A 17554-nucleotide genomic window follows, 5' to 3' on the forward strand; every position below is an offset into this window, starting at 1 on the left:
CCCATTGCGTAGGAAAATGCCCGGTGCTCGTAAGCTGTAAAAAAGAAACCAAGATGTTCGTTGTCTGTATAATAGTTGATCCAGTGACGAACATGTGGCTTATCACTCCACAACACCGCGTGCCTATAGAGCTCGTGCTGATGAGCCGGCATTTCGTCAGCGGTCAGATAATGCTCCTTTTCCCCGCCTCTACTCCCGACCGCCGTCGACGCGTCGATGCCCACAAGGAACCGGCCTTTCAGATTCGGTGTCCTTCCACTGGGTAACAGACCGGCAAGCTGCGAATACATGGAGATGTTAAACGGTTGCCCGTCGCAGCGCAACCAGCACGGCTGAGTCTGCAGGTCCGCCGCCACGGCCTGAACTGACCCAATGGGTGGCAGCATCGTAGCGCGCAGTTGATTAATTTGGTGCTGTAGGGAGCTGACCAGCGGCTCGGAATGAAAACTAGCCGCCAGACTATAATCGGCGGTAATCTTGTTGACGCGGACAGTCAGGTGGCTTGTTCACGTAGTCTGCCCAAATCCAGACGGTACATTCTCATCGGCATTATTACGAATTTATGTCCATCCCACTGCACGACGCTGTTAGACGATCGCAGCCGGACTAGCGCATCGGCCACCGATCGGGGAAGGTCACCGGCTGGTAAATCGGATGTATTATTACGTCGTAGTTCCTTCTCTAACCATTTGTTTCCATCGCTGAACACATTCCTATAATGTCGGGCTTCTTCGTCCGGACGATGACCGTGTTCGGGCCAGTATGTCGCTTGCCACATGGCCTCGCTAAAGTCTCCTGATGATGTCCTGTTCTTTCGAAAGGCCGGAAACAGTCGCGCTATCTGGTCGTAAAACTGTTCATTATCGACGAACTCATCGGATTCCAGAGCGGCATCGAGACTGTTACTGAGCACCTGATGCAGCATTGTCGAGTAGTCCTGCTTGCGGAGGAAGACATAATCCGAAAACTGCTCGGTAATTGTACTAAAAATTGAGGAATCCATTAAGTGGTTGTTATCCACATTTATGGTGAGTTTCCGTGCAGAACTAGTCAGACGGTATACAAAATGCAAGCGCACCGCGAACTTAATGTTGTCTGCGTTGCGTAGCGCGGCCTCTACCCCATTGCAGGCGTCCCTCGTTCTGCAGCGGACTCGGAAGTGTATGGTTTGTGGAAGATTGTTAATCGGTTCCCAGGCTGTGCGAGCATGATGACTACCGATATAATACTCCACGTGCATTCACTGAAACGGCAGTGGAAGAACTTCGCTTCTCCCATTTCCCGTTTTTTGTTAATATATTCTTTAATCTGCTGCACAAAATCTTCATCCCACATTTTTAACGTTAGCTCCAGATAAAACGAGTCCGTGTTTTGGTCGTATATGGTTTCCGTTAAATTTGACAAAATTGTGGCCATGGGAGCCAAGAAATAGGTGGGAGCAGCTGGTGGATTGGATACTGCATGGAAGATTCCAATCTGCCGGTTGCTATAATATGACACAGTGAAGGCGAGAGAGGACACATTAACGAATGCTGCAGAAGAGGAAAACATTTCGGGTACCTTTTTGATTTTATGTTTTCAAAATTTACAGTTCATTAACATCACAATTACATTGTATTTCAACCTACTCAACATTTTATTCCGGATTATACAACTTGTGGTGTCAATATTGTTATGAAAATTGACAAAACAAAATAATGAATAAAAGTTCAGACCAAAATTGGGAATACCTGTATTAAAAACCAGAACCTGGAACAGCGCCAGAAGCAATACTGTAAAGTGCAACATTTCCATGAGGGTTTTACAAAGCGCGTGTAGGTTAGGACGGGCTGCCATTCCTGAAGTATAACAAAATCCACTTCGAAGTGCTGAGTTTTTGAACTGACACGATATCCGCTTTCTACTCGCGGAAAGCTACCGTTTTATACGTATCTGACTCTTTGTTTACGCTAACAGTGAAGGCGCCGGAAGTTTTATTTGTCGCAGCAGATTACGGACGCCCAAAGATCTTTGTAGTAGATAATTCCGTGAATTGAAATCTTGCTCGTTGATATAAAGGCTGCATGTGTGTGAGAGTTCTTCATCATAGTAAACTGCGGATAAAGGCAAGAAGGGCGGTGCCTTCAGGCAGAAAGTTTTTACGTAACTGCAACATTTTTCCGAATTGAACAACGTTTGTCGGAAGGAAAAGAAATTTTATTTTTCAGCGGTAATCACATTTCATTCGGTATAAAATTACCAATTTTCAAATTTGTTCATATTTCTTCTGATACCCAATTTTTGGACACAAACTGATATGAACTTGCTGGTTGTAATTTTTCCCTATCATTTAAATAGCGAAAGGAACCGGAAAGGTACAGCAAGGCAACTTAAAGGTTGCGCTTTAAATTAAGATTTACGCCCAGTTGGGAGGATATCTGCTGATCGTGTCGTCTAGCATCATCCCGCAAAACACCTCTCGAATAAGACCACAACGTTGAATACTACCAGATGCTGATATTCAGGTGTTACATTAGTATATCTCATGGCATGTACGCATGTTCGCAAACAGCAAAACAAAGCCGGTACTGATTACGGCGGGAATACTCTTTACTTATATAGTTCTTGGTACTTAAAGCTCGGCGCAGAAGGCAAAAGAGCCGGTTGGCGGCGTCAGAAGAGTCCTTAATTAACATTAATTTGTACTATGCATGTTTCCTTCGCCGTACTTATAAGACACGTACTCTCGTTACAAAACTTGGAATGTTGCAAATTAGTCTCAGCAATCTTATCGCAATGCATGTATCAACGGGCCTCAAGTACAGCTTTCTAAATTCTAATCATCACATGGGTCATTTTGCGAGAGCGTGTCCTGGGTCCAAATAAGCAGTTATTACTGCGCAATGATTAGGAAGCGCTGTAAATAATTATGTATTAACAAGGAATCAAGGACCATTTCTCCCTCGGACAGCTTGGGTTAAGCCGGTAAAAGTGCAAATAATGCATTAATTGTTATGGTTGTTGTTGATGAGAACAGGACAAATGCGATAAGAAATGATATGTACAATACGTACGCTGCCAAATGTGTACTTTACGTCTGTATCACTACCACCTGATTTCACAATGTTCAGATTTGCACTGTTTATATTATCATTTTATCATTATAAATGTTTTGTTTATCAGAGGAAGAATGGATTTAGAAATTTAATTTACGATATATAGAGAAAGCAGCAATCTAAGAGCCGCCTAAGTCCTCAATTAGTGGATCCGGGTTTGGCAGTTCTTCGGCAGAAGTCGCTGCAACAGCGATAGAAGAAGTACGCAGTACGTTAATAAATAAATAAATGATGTAGTCGCATACGGTATACAGCAGCGGAATGATAGAAAACTCTCCCGAATAGATATCGTTTCTTCTAAACGCCTTGTTGTGATCTGAAAATAACTTGTCAAAAGTCGCTAAAAGAAATTACTACATCGAAAGGCATCATCGGTGTGATGGATATGTACTGGTACTTGAATGAAAATAAACAGCGTACACCGGTATACGATACATGCTTACTTTGTGAATTTGTAATCAGGACTTTGTAGTCACAGTTTTGGCAAATAACAACTTGCTAAGTTGTTCTCGGTATAATTATGTGACCCGCGATAATGAGTGAATTGGTCACAAATACAAAATTCGGTAGATAAGCGGTGATGTGCCTTTGCGTGAGCCGCTGACTTCGACGAAAATGTCAAACGTGGCGAGTAAAGTCTGTCTCTTATTCTCTTATTCGGTTTTTCCCGCACGGGTTCTCTAAAGTTCCTCAATCTACTTTTGATAACGACTGATGAATCGGCTTTTCTGTTTGTACTCTCTGTTTACATATACAGCGGGCGAAATGACTATAAATACACTCGTAAACTACACACATTCTCTCAAACTTAACAATTCGTTATTCTTCGCTCAAAATTGCTAATATCACACCGTTTCCGAAAATGTTCGCAAAAATTGTTGTTGCCTTATTGGTGCTCTGCGCAGTCGCCACTGATGCGCAGGTCATCAGTATCGGAAAATGCGCGCCAGTTACCGTCAAGCAAGACTTTGACCTTTCTCAAGTAAGCCAAGTTTTCAGCGTAAATCTTACCATGAGAATTATGTTTTATTTTAATTCAGCTATTTAATGTTTACAACTTAGCTACATTATGCAATCTGAATGACTAAAATTTAGGCTCTACAATACTCTATCTCAATTCTGAAATATGCACATTACATAACCTTTTTTTACTGTTCAGTATCTGGGAAGATGGTACGAACAGCAGCGCTATTTTACCATCTTTGAAATCGGGTTAGACTGCGTCACTGCCAATTATAGCCTTCGCGCTGAGGGTGACGTAAAGGTCAATAACACCGGCCGCCAAAGGTATTTTTCCTGTGATTTTGGTAAATTTTTCTTGCGTACGATCTTCCACCAATAAAAATTTTTAATTACAGCAACGGCCAACCTAGCACCGCTATTGGACGCGCTTATGTTCCTGACGCCAGTGTTCCGGCCAAGTTGCTGGTTAAATTTAACGGTACGTCCAAATCGATGCTCAGAAACTGTTTGTACGAAAACTTGTTCTCTGCCAGAATTATGCAACTGTATTGACACTTATTGTGCAGAAAATCAGCCGGCTGGAGATTACTGGGTGATTGATACGGATTACACTGCATTCTCAGTTGTAAGTACACACTACCCACTTATCGTTAACACAATGAACAATCGTGCCTAGGAGAACTTTGATAATGCACGGATAAAGATGACACAACTGTGCAAATTATTAATGGGACTGGCTAATTTGTAGGTATACGCTTGCCGCAATCTCGGACCATTCAGAAGCGGTAAGAATTCAACAAATTTTTACATCGCTTTGTGATAGACACACACACAAGGAACAGGATTTTGATTCAGCGTTTGTTGACAGAGTTCTTATGGCTTCTGAGCCGCGACCGTTCGGGTTACACGCCCAGCGTCCAGCAGCGCGTGGAGCAGATCCTAAGCCAACAACAGATCAGTCCGAAGCCACTCAAACCCATTAACCAGCTTAACTGCCAAGCTTAACGGAAGCTCTACCGTTCAATTATTGGTCAAAACTCTGCATTTCCGATCAGCGTGAACAATGTTTTACTGCCATCATGCCATGCAGTATTGTGTTTTTGGTATAGTTAGCTATCCCCATGGCAGCATTCTGCGCTTTGACAGCGTCAGTAATATAAATTAACTTATTCATTTGGCACTGAATTCATGCTGTGGAGCGGTTGAAAAATTTGACATTCAAAAAAATTAAAGTTAATACATCTCAAGAATAATCACCACAATGGCGTTTATATCAAGAACTGCCAAGATCCTTTTGCGTTTTCAAAGTGCCTCACTGCAAACCGGGGTTAAGAAAAACACACGCCAAAAGCTAACGGGAAGCGCGTTTCAGAATCAATGCGATTTTAACCAACTCTCGACGACTACGGGAGTCTTCGAAATCAAATTTAATCAAGGTCGGTGTGCATGTAATCCGGTTGCTTCGGTAGGGCTGTGTGTACACACTTGTCAGTGGGACGAATATCGCATGAAGTTCCACCAGGTGGCCTTTGTCACGTGCATCCATTAGTTGTTTATTTCCCTTATCGAAACAACTTTGCGTTCTCCACTCTGCTATCAACTGTTTGAAGATAAGAAAATCGTACTTGAATGCCGACGCACATCTACGGTAGTTCGACATCCATCGTATTTATTGGAAAAACATATTATTGAGAGCTTATACGTAACATGGCGGTGCATTTCGAATTTAAATGTAATCAAGGCCAACGTAAGCCGCTCGGACTTACTCCAAAGTATAATACGAGTATGTCTTGACGAATGGCATGTAAGGCATTCGAAGCATGCAGTCTTAAAATTAGTCACTTCCTTGAATCTTACATTAGTTGCTTACAGTATATCCGAAGCGATGGTTTGTACAGGGGTGCGCACCAAGTTCGGGCAGTTGTGTAAAATAAATTACAAAATATTTTCGCACGCTGTTCTGTTTTTGCTTTTCCACTTTACTAGTACAACTTTTTACTGCGAATCCGACGCTGTCAAAAGTGTAATTGTTCGACATGGTAGGAAGGAGCCGGCCGAAATATAAGTGACCGGGGTGGTGGTCATTTTTAAGGGGTTTATAGCTGGATCTATAAAAAATGCGCCAACAAATATTCTTCCGCAAATGTTTTCGAAAACTATTGGGTGACCCAGAAGGTATCCTTCACGGGTCATCAGAGGGACTTGCGCCACAGCTCTAGGTGACCTTGGAACAAGGTGCATCTCCCATAGACTTGTATGTTAAAACGTGCTTCCGGAAGAATGCGGTTGCCTAGCGCGCAGAGCCAAGTAATTTCAAGATAATGTTTTCCATGATTGAAAGATGCAGTAAAGTAGAGGATTTTTGTGTTTTGTCTGATATCTATCAAACAGGTGGTAAGACTGAGCAAGCGGAGAAATCAAAGAAAAATCATACTAAGCAATGATCAAAAAATCTCTCGTTAATGCTAAACTGTGTTAAAACGGGATGTCGCCGCCTTTTTCATGTTAATGCGAAAAGCCAAAATAGTTGCTTGGTTCTTAGTGAACGAGATTTTACGTATCATAGACATATCCGACCTTCCGCGAGTGCTGTTAGCTTACAAAGGGCACCACTTTCCATTTTGTCAGTGCCTCCAGTAATATTGCAAAGGTCACTTAGCCTTCATTAAAAAAGAACGGAGTCAGACGTAATTAGAAAGAGCGTTCATTGGCAAACGCCCCCGCGTAATCAGTTTCGCGATTTAGCATGAGCGGAATTTCTTAACAAATTTTAAATGGGCGGAAGGTTAGAATGGTTCATGGGTCGAACCGCATTTTTATGCTGGTCGGCTTTAATTTAAGTCTCGCTACATTGCAGGCCACGCCCTCACTGTTGCGACCCGTACTAAATAAGATGCTTTAAATCTACGGGGATAATGAAAAAATTGAATGACACGTAAATTGTTGGTGGGTGACCTACAGAGATTTTTAAAGTAAACTGCCCGAACTTGGCGCGGCACCCCTGTATTTCCATCCTATTGTAAACAGCAAAACTCCCCGGATTTTACAAAAGTTCGCTCGAGACACTGTATTCGTAGAGAAGCATCTAGACCGTCGCCGTATACAACTTGTTAGCAGGTGCGCTTGTAAGTACCTAGCTGCTGCTGACCATTTACTTGGCATACACCGACGATGGTACAGTAATTGAAAAGTTAGGTAATGGCGAGTGTTGAACTTGAGCTCAGACTCATTGTAATGTATGGCGTCACGAGATTTCCATAATGCCCCAGGCAACTTGCCGTGAGATTATGTTGGTTCATTATTGTTGTTGTTATTGTCCTTTGATTGTTGTATTCAGTTCACGATGAAATAAAGAGCAGGTCGCTCCTTCACGTCGTGACACTCACTTTCAACAGTCACCAGTTTCCAACAAAAAATCAAAAGCCATTTTTCTTCGTGTTGCCTTACAATTATTCAACAGCAGAAACAAACATGTCACCGCTATACCGGGAACTCTTCCAGAGTTGCCATATTCATAAACTTCAGTCGGTCTTTTTCGTACACTTTTTCGTATAAGTAGACAAACCGGAAAAGCGCTTCCATAGTCGAATCATTTTCCATTTCAACCGTAAACTGATCCCTGAGTTTATCGATGAAGTACTGGAATGGCTGCACGCCGTTCGAGTGTCGGCGCTGCACCATATCTTCCAGATTATCATGATGGGTGAGTGGCGTGCCCAGGCCCTCTTCCCGGATAATGCGGTAAATCTCCATGTTGTAGGCCGCTCCCAGATTTTCTTCCGGCTGGATACGGCGTACGCCCCGCTCATCCTGTATCAAATTGATCTTGCGCGGATTGTCAGCGCGCAGACCGTAATTACTCCAGAACGCACTAGACATGACGACAAACATCGGATTATTGATACCGACCAATCCCAACGATGTCACGGGCAGATCGATCCGCTCGTTACTAAAGATGATTAGATCGCGAGGAATTCCGTCATAAATGAGAAGCGTCAGGAGTTTCAGCAGCTCTTCAGGGGTCCACGCCCGCAGTCCAATGGAATCGGTGAAACCCGGCACCTGTACGAGATCCTTCGTACCGTCGTGCATAGTGCGTGTGGGCTTCTCGCCTTTGTTGAGCAACCACAAGAACGTACTTTTGCCCATCCCTTTAGGGCCGAGCAGCAGCACGTTATCTGTCTCGCGAATCGGGAGCCCTAACCCATTCACAAACGCCAGCTTTTGTTCACGATCTTTAATCGGCTTTTCCATCTGGTCCTGTATTTCCTGCATGCGCTTCTTCGCCTCGCTGATACGTTGCGAATAGGAATTCAGCTTTTCTTGGTATTCACGCTGTTCGTTTTTCATTTTCTCTTGAATTTCCTGCTGTTCCTCCTTATGCTTTCGCTGCAGCCGTTCAAGCAATCCCCGGGTACGCTCGCGCTGTTCCTGGATCTCCTCTTCACGCCGCTGGCGTTCGGCTTTCCGCTCCTCTTCCTTTCGCTCCTCATCGTACGGGAAGTACTCCTCCAGACCCTGTCGTTCCGCGGCGATGATGCGAATCCATGTGGGAGTGTCCAGTTTCATTGCCTGTTCACCGTGCCGCACAACGTTCCGACAGATTTCAGTTAATATCGCGCGCGGCTTAATTTCCATTAATGCCTCAGTTCGCCGCAGATACCCGGAACACTTCTCCACCTTTTCAGACTGGATTAAGGCCTCCACGTATTCTCCGCTGTCTAAAATGCCTGCTCGTATAGTTGTCTCCTTTAGCCGTTGCAAAATCGCACTGCACTGCAAGATGGAACGGTTAATTTCGCCGCCGGCGACATCCAAATCGGCCGCCTTCAGCGTGCTGTCGATAGTATTCTTTATCTGCTCTTTCTCCGCTAATGCCGCTTCGTAGCGACGTTTTACTTCTGGCTGCAGTTGTGGTACCTTTTTGGTACCTTTCTCCATGTAATATGGGGATGAAACGTGCTTGTCCCAGGGACAAAGAGGGGGACAGCGTTTGCAGTAGGAACCGCGGTTATGATAGGGATCAGATGTGCGGAAACACTCTTTGTTGCAGGAGATACAGTGCATTGAAAACTGACCATTTGGTAAGGTAACCCGTTTCGTATACGGCATCTCCACCTCCTTGGTGAAACAGGCGTTTTCTTCCATTCGTTTACTGCAAGCGTCCATCGTTTCCTGTACAAAATTAGCCGCGAAATTGGAGACGTTCTTGGTTAGCGTCACATTCTCAGTTATTAATGGTAACTTGGGAAGTAGCCCGGTACATGAGACCAGTTTTCGTGTACCGTACCTGTACCTACGCGGGGAAAGTTTGCTTTGCGCACCTTAACAGCACCTCGAAACTCGTTTTTTCAAAGCTATCTCAATTCTGAATATACCTGCGTGCGGTAGTCTTGTTGATTTTTGAACAATACAGCGCAGGAATTAATTACTTCTAGTAAAACTGTACCAGTAGTGCTGGAATTCCCAGTTTCTCCATTTTAGCATCAATCGCGTCTTTCAGACCGTCAACGGCAGCTTCCAAAGCCAATCGGTCATCCAGAACTGCCAAAGTCTCCTCCATGCTGGCTGGTCCTAATTTTTGAATTGCTTGAATGAGCTGCTTAGTACTGGTCGCTCCCATTTTCCAATACAGTTCGCCGGACTTTTCGGACGTTTCTTCTTCCTTAGAATAGAGAGCGCCATTGTTAAACCCGAATGACTCACACAGTGGTAAATAGTTTTTCTTGAAAGAAACAGCCGCTGGCGGCTCCTGATTGTGGGTATGTGTAGAGAATAGAAAAATGTTTGACTCCACATTGCGACCGAACATGGACAAAATGCAATCCATGATATACGTGTCCGTGGCCGCTGTCAGTGACTGGTTGCCTTCCACGACTATACAAATGCCGTCGACATGTTTCACCCCGTCGTAATCCCCAACGAAAAGCTGCTGCAGCTGAATTCGCAGAGCGGCATCTTGCCCAACGCCGCGTGGGTCGCCGAATCCGGGAGCATCGACCAAAATTAGATTGTAGGGAGCGGCACTGCCGTACTGCACGACGGTTTGGTACGCGGTGGTGTACCTGACCGAATCTTCCGTAATTGTGACCTTCAGCCGCATGTCGTCATCCCATTGCACACCCAAAACATGGTTAAAGATACAGTCGACAAGGGTGCTCTTTCCCGCCCCCGAGGCTCCTAACACGAGGATGACCTTTGGCGGAGTCTCCTGGGGCGCGGATTTTCCAAAACGGACAAAACGAAGTTTATCCTCGCTGTCAATAAAGAGCTGTTCCAATTTGGGTCGGTAGATTTCCATGCCGTTAATGCGAGATTTTGTCGCATGGCAGACAATTTCATCCAAATATTCATTTCTGATTTTTACTGCGTTGGAATTTTGCGTTTCGGTGATTGCTTGGTCAAGAGTTGCAGCCGGTGTTTCTTCCTCATTAAAGATGTGGATTTTGCCGGTTAGTTCACATGTATTTCGACTGATCTGCAGAAAAGTCAGTTTTTGATGCAAGACAGAGTTTGCTAGAAATTTCATTGATCGAAACTGACCTGCTGCGTTGCGACGCGATAGCGCACAACAAAATTTTCTAAAAACATAGCCGGATAGGCCATGATGTTGCGCATGAGTTCGTCACCGGCCAGCTGATCCGCACAGCTCATACGAAAGGTTACTGCATCAGAATCGGGCTGCAATGACTGCCAGCTACTGTCCACTTGGTACACCGGCGACTCTTCGATGGCGGTCACCTGTATTTGCTCGATCAACATCGATCGCACGTCGCTATCGCAAGAGCTTATTTTAAATAGGTTTGATTGTGCTGTTTTTGCATGTTGCCTGAAAGCGGAGTTCGAAATGGTGACGGTGAAATTGATAGCATGCTTTCTGGTAAACGGGTTGTGCCGGCTTGTCAAGGAATGTGGCTGTAGGATTAGTAGAGGACCGTGATAGAACACAATGGCGTCCTTCTCGTTTACGGCTGCAATGCTTCGGTAGAAAGGTATGCGTAATTGACCAAATGGGATATGTGCAATGGAAACCGCGGTATACCCATCATTGCCGGCTTCTGCAAATTTTTAAACGCTTAATGCACACTGTGCAATCGAAATGTGGACGGTACTTAAAAATATTATACTTCATATAATTTATGTGTTAGTATTATATCACTTTATAAAGGCTTTACCGTATAACCAGTATTGACTGGTTTAATTAAGCGTCTTTTAGCCAACCAACAAGGTCCCATAAACTTACAAAATGGACGGTTTAGCAAAAGTAATTGCACATTCAAACACAAATATGTTGCACATTATTCGCTACAAATACTTTAATACAGCACATCGTAAAGAGGCATGTTAGTTTTTACTGCAACGCTTGTCGTAGAACAGTATGTTATACCAACCTGGTCGGGAATCAGGAAATCGCTCCATTTTTTCACGATATTTTTCTTCTAAGAAAAGCCACGCGATTCATTCCTGTTGCGGCTCATCGCGTAACACACACAGGTACAGAACGACACTCAATTGTCAGCTATAGCGCTAAGCGTAAATTGCAGTGACTTTCCGATAAGGACGAATAATACTTATCGAAAAACCAATAATTACACAACGGTTACCGTAGGCTGTAGCTAATTTATCAGTTTGAGTATCTCTTTGTTTGCTCTTACTCGCTCTTATAACTAACGGTAAGAACTGAAAATGGTAACACTCGCTGTTTCCATTTACGCTTTTCTAAACATTCGCGCGACCTGTGGACCTCATTGTACAAGAGCCACTTTCAATGGCAAGGACTGTGGACTGTGAATTTTCAGAAGAGACCTTGTAGTTGTGCTCACAATATGAACTTCGCGGTGCTGATAAGGTTGTAAAACCATCAGTTTACGGTGCATGAATTTTTACTATTGTCATTCCACAAACTGTGCTAATTCTTAAGTAGAGCGACCTACAGTTCCGGCACCTGCAATCAGCTGGCCAATATGAATAATATGGCAAAAGGCCTCACGGTCTCCTAGTAAACCTATTTAATTCGCATTTGTAGAAAATAGAGTAAATATAGGGGTTTTCAAACAATGCCCTAGAGGGCAGAATAAAACAATGCCAATAGAACTATTAGGTTACCAAGGGTGTTTAATAACTAGAATCGATTAACACCTTTAAGTCCTCATACTTTCGGCATAATTCGCGATCACCCATTTGACAGAACAGTGGGAGCCACCCACAGTTTGGAATAACACAATTTAAATCACTTCATTTCAATCACTTAACAAAGACCAAAAACTGTTCCAAAGACCACTTACTATACCAACAAACGCACTATCAGAAAAAGAACCCACAAATTCATAATGTAAAATAACCCCACGAGGCAACAATACGAGCCGGCAGACTAGACGGTCTTTCAGCGACGGACCGAGCATTCGGTCGTTTCACCTTTAGCATTTGTTGCAACAAACTTCATGCCCTTGGTACAGCAATTGCCGGTGGCGATGCCGCTCACCGTTTCGCTGGAAATATGCGCAACGTCATTGGGCAACGACCACGTAGCCAGCCCCACCCAGTGATCGCGGACCAAGCGTATCGTGCGCAGACCCATTTCCTGGTCGGCAAACGTCACTTGAACCCTGTAGCGCTGATCACGGCACGCCACCGGATCCCGGCCGACGTTCCAACAGACTTCCGCCAGGTTGGAGAAGGTGACTTTGCAGGTGGGTCCACTGTCGGCCACGGTGATCACCTTGCGCAGGGAGCTTGTTGCGCCCGTTGCCGGTGCACTGATCAGAAGCAGGATCTCAATCGTGCTTCCTGGAACGGCAGTGCGAGGAACGATAACTTCAACGTACCCGGTCACGCGCTCACCCGTTGAAACGTGGACGCTGGAAGGAGACACGGCGGCTACGTGCGCGTTGCCGCTGATCGTCCGCTCGAAGGTGGCACTATTGCCATGATTGACAATGGTGTAGGAGATCCGCCGTGAATCACCCGGCGCGACTGGTTCCGGGCTTTCACCGCCGCGGGTCGCTTCCAATCGTAAGGACGATGGCAGGACGGCCGTACGATGGACCCGTTCGAACACGTTCCCCTCTTTGTCTCTTCCTCTTATTTGAACGAGGAACAACTCTGATGGCACGGTGAAATTGGCGTAATAGGCTTTAGTAGCCGGATGGAAGCTCACCAGAGGCCTTCCAAAAACCACACCGTCGCTTCCAATTAACGAAACACTGTTAACCACACAACGGTCACAGGATGGGGTCAACTGAATGGTGGCAATATCCCCACTGCTAGAGCTCCCATGATGGGTAAGGAAACCGGAGGATGTCATCTGACCCATTGCGTAAATAAAGTCCAGAGTGCTTTGCCCGTTTATTTTGGCCTCCCAACCGGGCGCGGTTCCCTGGACACTGATGGTCCATTCCCCGGGCACAGGATTAAGGACCCGGTAGACTTTGGTATTGACCGTCGTGGCTACTACTTGCGCTACTGGTGGATCCGTTCTGCTGCGGGTGGGTGGATTGAAATTGGCCGATGGTAGATGTCGGTCGTCGGTCAGTACCAGCTCTATCATGCGCATACCGGCGTCCACCGCAACCGTTATAATTTTTGACGCTGTATCCGATTTTTCGGGCCCCTGCAAGATTACAGTATCCTGATTGTCTATTTCAAACAATGCCGTTTGAATGCTGGCCATATCGGGCTCGGTAATGTACAGTGCACCATCGCCCACTGTCAGCAAGACATAATCCGGCACATCCGATTCCCGAATGGATGGATTGGGAATAGTGAAGCGTACTGCTTGCTGGCGTTTGTTCAGCTTGGCCCGCAAGGCTGAGGCACTAATATTGCTGGGCTTCTTGGTGGGGTTGTCGGTGAAGACGTGGATAACAGCACCTTCTCCAGCCTCATCGGAGGCCGCATCCACCGCCTCTAGGCATCTCTCGGGATCATCACCACCTCCTTCCGGTGTCAGCGCATCGAGAGCCTGCAGAAACTGTCGCGGATCCGTGTACGGTATAGCCGGGCCCCAGTCTGGATCGTCGAAAGGTGTGAGAATATAGCGCCGCGGTGACGACGGCGTGACGCATGCTATCTCCACCAGCTCCGCGCATTTGGCTTTAACCGCTTCCAGGGTGTTGTGCATACTGCCGGTAGTGTCGATGGCGATCACAAGGTCGCGTCCGTTGGCTTCTGTACATTCTTTTGCCAGGTTCCGACCAATGGTCGCCCATAACAAAAACCCTATACCAACATAACGTTTTCCCGACTTTACTGTCGAAAAAAATAACGGTCATTTTACACTTAACTGACCATGAAATACTACGTTCGGGTAACATAGGCTTGCAATTTATCCAATTTTACGAGTTAATTAATGACCTTTCAACTGGAGAGAGATCATCACATACCAGCGATAAAAAGGCTCTTGATGTCAGCCATCCCGTACGTTTTTCTCCGGTTACGACTCAATGAATCGCGAAGGTACAAAAATTATTCCCGTCAAAGGCTGTGCTTTTTATTGGCGCCGGCGTTTGCGATTATCGCTGTTTACTTAATATAGACAATCCCCATTGTTCCACAATTATTTATGGTGCGATAAGAAGAGCCGCATTGCTATCGATTCCCCCGTACATCATTGAGGCAGGTTTACAGAGGGAAGTGTAAAAATATTTCGTTAGTATTAGCGTTATTTGAGACAAATTTGAGACAAATCCTAGATGTTTGCAGTGGAACTACAGATAATACAAAGACAGTTTACCATATTAAACTCCACAAACGCGTGTGTCGTTTGACTGTGCTGTTTTTTTCAGGAAGGCATCTTGTGTACAATGCTGAAACGGGCCGACGAGCTGACGCATCGTGCGCATGCGCATACAGACAGTACATGTACTTGCATCATTCTAACCCAAAATACTCGTACCCGTACATAAACGATTAAACAGCAGCCTGCAGTTTCCCTGCTTAAACATGGTAATGTTAAACGTTAATGTGAAATGATAGTGTTACATTATGTTAAATGATAGTGTTAAACATGGTAACGGTTGTGTGTTTGATGAGTAGGTTTCCGTCGTTAACCGTACAGATATTGTTGAAAATATGACTTAGTACTCTTAATAATATTTTACAGTATGCATTGCAAACATTACTTATGAAATCATTATTATTAATGAATGGGTGATGGCGACGGTCCAAGTTGGATGGCTGAGGGCTGCGAATAACGACGATGGACAGCGATTGAGAGATGCCGCAAATTAAACGCTGCTTGATAAGGACTAAGACAAATAACAGCGAACTTTAACCACTAGATTCACAAGTGAAAACCATTCAATACGGCTTTTATCAGTAATTATCAAACGTTAAGTAACTATCCTGTGCTAGAATGAATTCCCTATACGGGTAGCGTACATACATTTAGAGTAGCTGATAACCGGCCTTGAATGTCGTTGAAATAAGCACGGTGAAATTGGCGTAATAGGCTTTAGTAGCCGGATGGAAGCTCACCAGAGGCCTTCCAAAAACCACACCGTCGCTTCCAATTAACGAAACACTGTTAACCACACAACGGTCACAGGATGGGGTCAACTGAATGGTGGCAATATCCCCACTGCTAGAGCTCCCATGATGGGTAAGGAAACCGGAGGATGTCATCTGACCCATTGCGTAAATAAAGTCCAGAGTGCTTTGCCCGTTTATTTTGGCCTCCCAACCGGGCGCGGTTCCCTGGACACTGATGGTCCATTCCCGGGCACAGGATTAAGGACCCGGTAGACTTTGGTATTGACCGTCGTGGCTACTACTTGCGCTACTGGTGGATCCGTTCTGCTGCGGGTGGGTGGATTGAAATTGGCCGATGGTAGATGTCGGTCGTCGGTCAGTACCAGCTCTATCATGCGCATACCGGCGTCCACCGCAACCGTTATAATTTTTGACGCTGTATCCGATTTTTCGGGCCCCTGCAAGATTACAGTATCCTGATTGTCTATTTCAAACAATGCCGTTTGAATGCTGGCCATATCGGGCTCGGTAATGTACAGTGCACCATCGCCCACTGTCAGCAAGACATAATCCGGCACATCCGATTCCCGAATGGATGGATTGGGAATAGTGAAGCGTACTGCTTGCTGGCGTTTGTTCAGCTTGGCCCGCAAGGCTGAGGCACTAATATTGCTGGGCTTCTTGGTGGGGTTGTCGGTGAAGACGTGGATAACAGCACCTTCTCAGCCTCATCGGAGGCCGCATCCACCGCCTCTAGGCATCTCTCGGGATCATCACCACCTCCTTCCGGTGTCAGCGCATCGAGCCTGCAGAAACTGTCGCGGATCCGTGTACGGTATAGCCGGGCCCCAGTCTGGATCGTCGAAAGGTGTGAGAATATAGCGCCGCGGTGACGACGGCGTGACGCATGCTATCTCCACCAGCTCCGCGCATTTGGCTTTAACCGCTTCCAGGGTGTTGTGCATACTGCCGGTAGTGTCGATGGCGATCACAAGGTCGCGTCCGTTGGCTTCTGTACATTCTTTTGCCAGGTTCCGACCAATGGTCGCCCATAACAAAAACCCTATACCAACATAACGTTTTCCCGACTTTACTGTCGAAAAAAATAACGGTCATTTTACACTTAACTGACCATGAAATACTACGTTCGGGTAACATAGGCTTGCAATTTATCCAATTTTACGAGTTAATTAATGACCTTTCAACTGGAGAGATCATCACATACCAGCGATAAAAGGCTCTTGATGTCAGCCATCCCGTACGTTTTTTCTCCGGTTACGACTCAATGAATCGCGAAGGTACAAAATTATTCCGTCAAAGGCTGTGCTTTTTATTGGCGCCGGCGTTTGCGATTATCGCTGTTTACTTAATATAGACAATCCCCATTGTTCCACAATTATTTATGGTGCGATAAGAAGAGCCGCATTGCTATCGATTCCCCGTACATCATTGAGGCAGGTTTACAGAGGAAGTGTAAAAATATTTCGTTAGTATTAGCGTTATTTGAGACAAATTTGAGACAAATCCTAGATGTTTGCAGTGGAACTACAGATAATACAAAGACAGTTTACCATATTAAACTCCACAAACGCGTGTGTCGTTTGACTGTGCTGTTTTTTCAGGAAGGCATCTTGTGTACAATGCTGAAACGGGCCGACGAGCTGACGCATCGTGCGCATGCGCATACAGACAGTACATGTACTTGCATCATTCTAACCCAAAATACTCGTACCCGTACATAAACGATTAAACAGCAGCCTGCAGTTTCCCTGCTTAAACATGGTAATGTTAAACGTTAATGTGAAATGATAGTGTTACATTATGTTAAATGATAGTGTTAAACATGGTAACGGTTGTGTGTTTGATGAGTAGGTTTCCCGTCGTTAACCGTACAGATATTGTTGAAAATATGACTTAGTACTCTTAATAATATTTTACAGTATGCATTGCAAACATTACTTATGAAATCATTATTATTAATGAATGGGTGATGGCGACGGTCCAAGTTGGATGGCTGAGGGCTGCGA

At 45.1% G+C, this 17554-nt stretch overlaps 3 protein-coding genes across 3 annotated transcripts; 1 reads left to right on the forward strand and 2 right to left on the reverse strand.

Annotated features, from left to right (window-relative positions):
- The first annotated feature begins 3891 nt into the window (after window positions 1-3891).
- LOC129588774 (apolipoprotein D-like) lies at window positions 3892-5302 on the forward strand. The gene is made up of 6 exons (XM_055483144.1): window positions 3892-4077; window positions 4255-4382; window positions 4454-4536; window positions 4625-4683; window positions 4807-4843; window positions 4927-5302. The coding sequence occupies exons 1-6, from the start codon at window positions 3958-3960 to the stop codon at window positions 5061-5063; spliced, it is 564 nt and encodes a 187-aa protein (XP_055339119.1). The 5' UTR covers window positions 3892-3957; the 3' UTR covers window positions 5064-5302.
- A 1962-nt stretch (window positions 5303-7264) lies between these two features.
- On the reverse strand, window positions 7265-11685 carry LOC129588710 (uncharacterized). The gene is made up of 4 exons (XM_055483057.1): window positions 11450-11685; window positions 10602-11116; window positions 9508-10536; window positions 7265-9233 (listed from the first exon to the last, which is right to left on the reverse strand). The coding sequence occupies exons 1-4, from the start codon at window positions 11475-11477 to the stop codon at window positions 7539-7541; spliced, it is 3267 nt and encodes a 1088-aa protein (XP_055339032.1). The 5' UTR covers window positions 11478-11685; the 3' UTR covers window positions 7265-7538.
- A 464-nt stretch (window positions 11686-12149) lies between these two features.
- Window positions 12150-14636, reverse strand: LOC129588711 (von Willebrand factor A domain-containing protein 7-like). The gene is made up of 2 exons (XM_055483058.1): window positions 14441-14636; window positions 12150-14276 (listed from the first exon to the last, which is right to left on the reverse strand). Exons 1-2 carry the CDS (start codon window positions 14469-14471, stop codon window positions 12442-12444), a joined length of 1866 nt encoding a protein of 621 aa, XP_055339033.1. The 5' UTR covers window positions 14472-14636; the 3' UTR covers window positions 12150-12441.
- Window positions 14637-17554: the final 2918 nt, after the last annotated feature.

The sequence above is a fragment of the Paramacrobiotus metropolitanus genome, unplaced genomic scaffold (assembly GCF_019649055.1).
Source record: "Paramacrobiotus metropolitanus isolate TYO unplaced genomic scaffold, Prichtersi_v1.0 Parri_scaffold0000031, whole genome shotgun sequence".
NCBI lineage: Eukaryota > Metazoa > Tardigrada > Eutardigrada > Parachela > Macrobiotidae > Paramacrobiotus > Paramacrobiotus metropolitanus.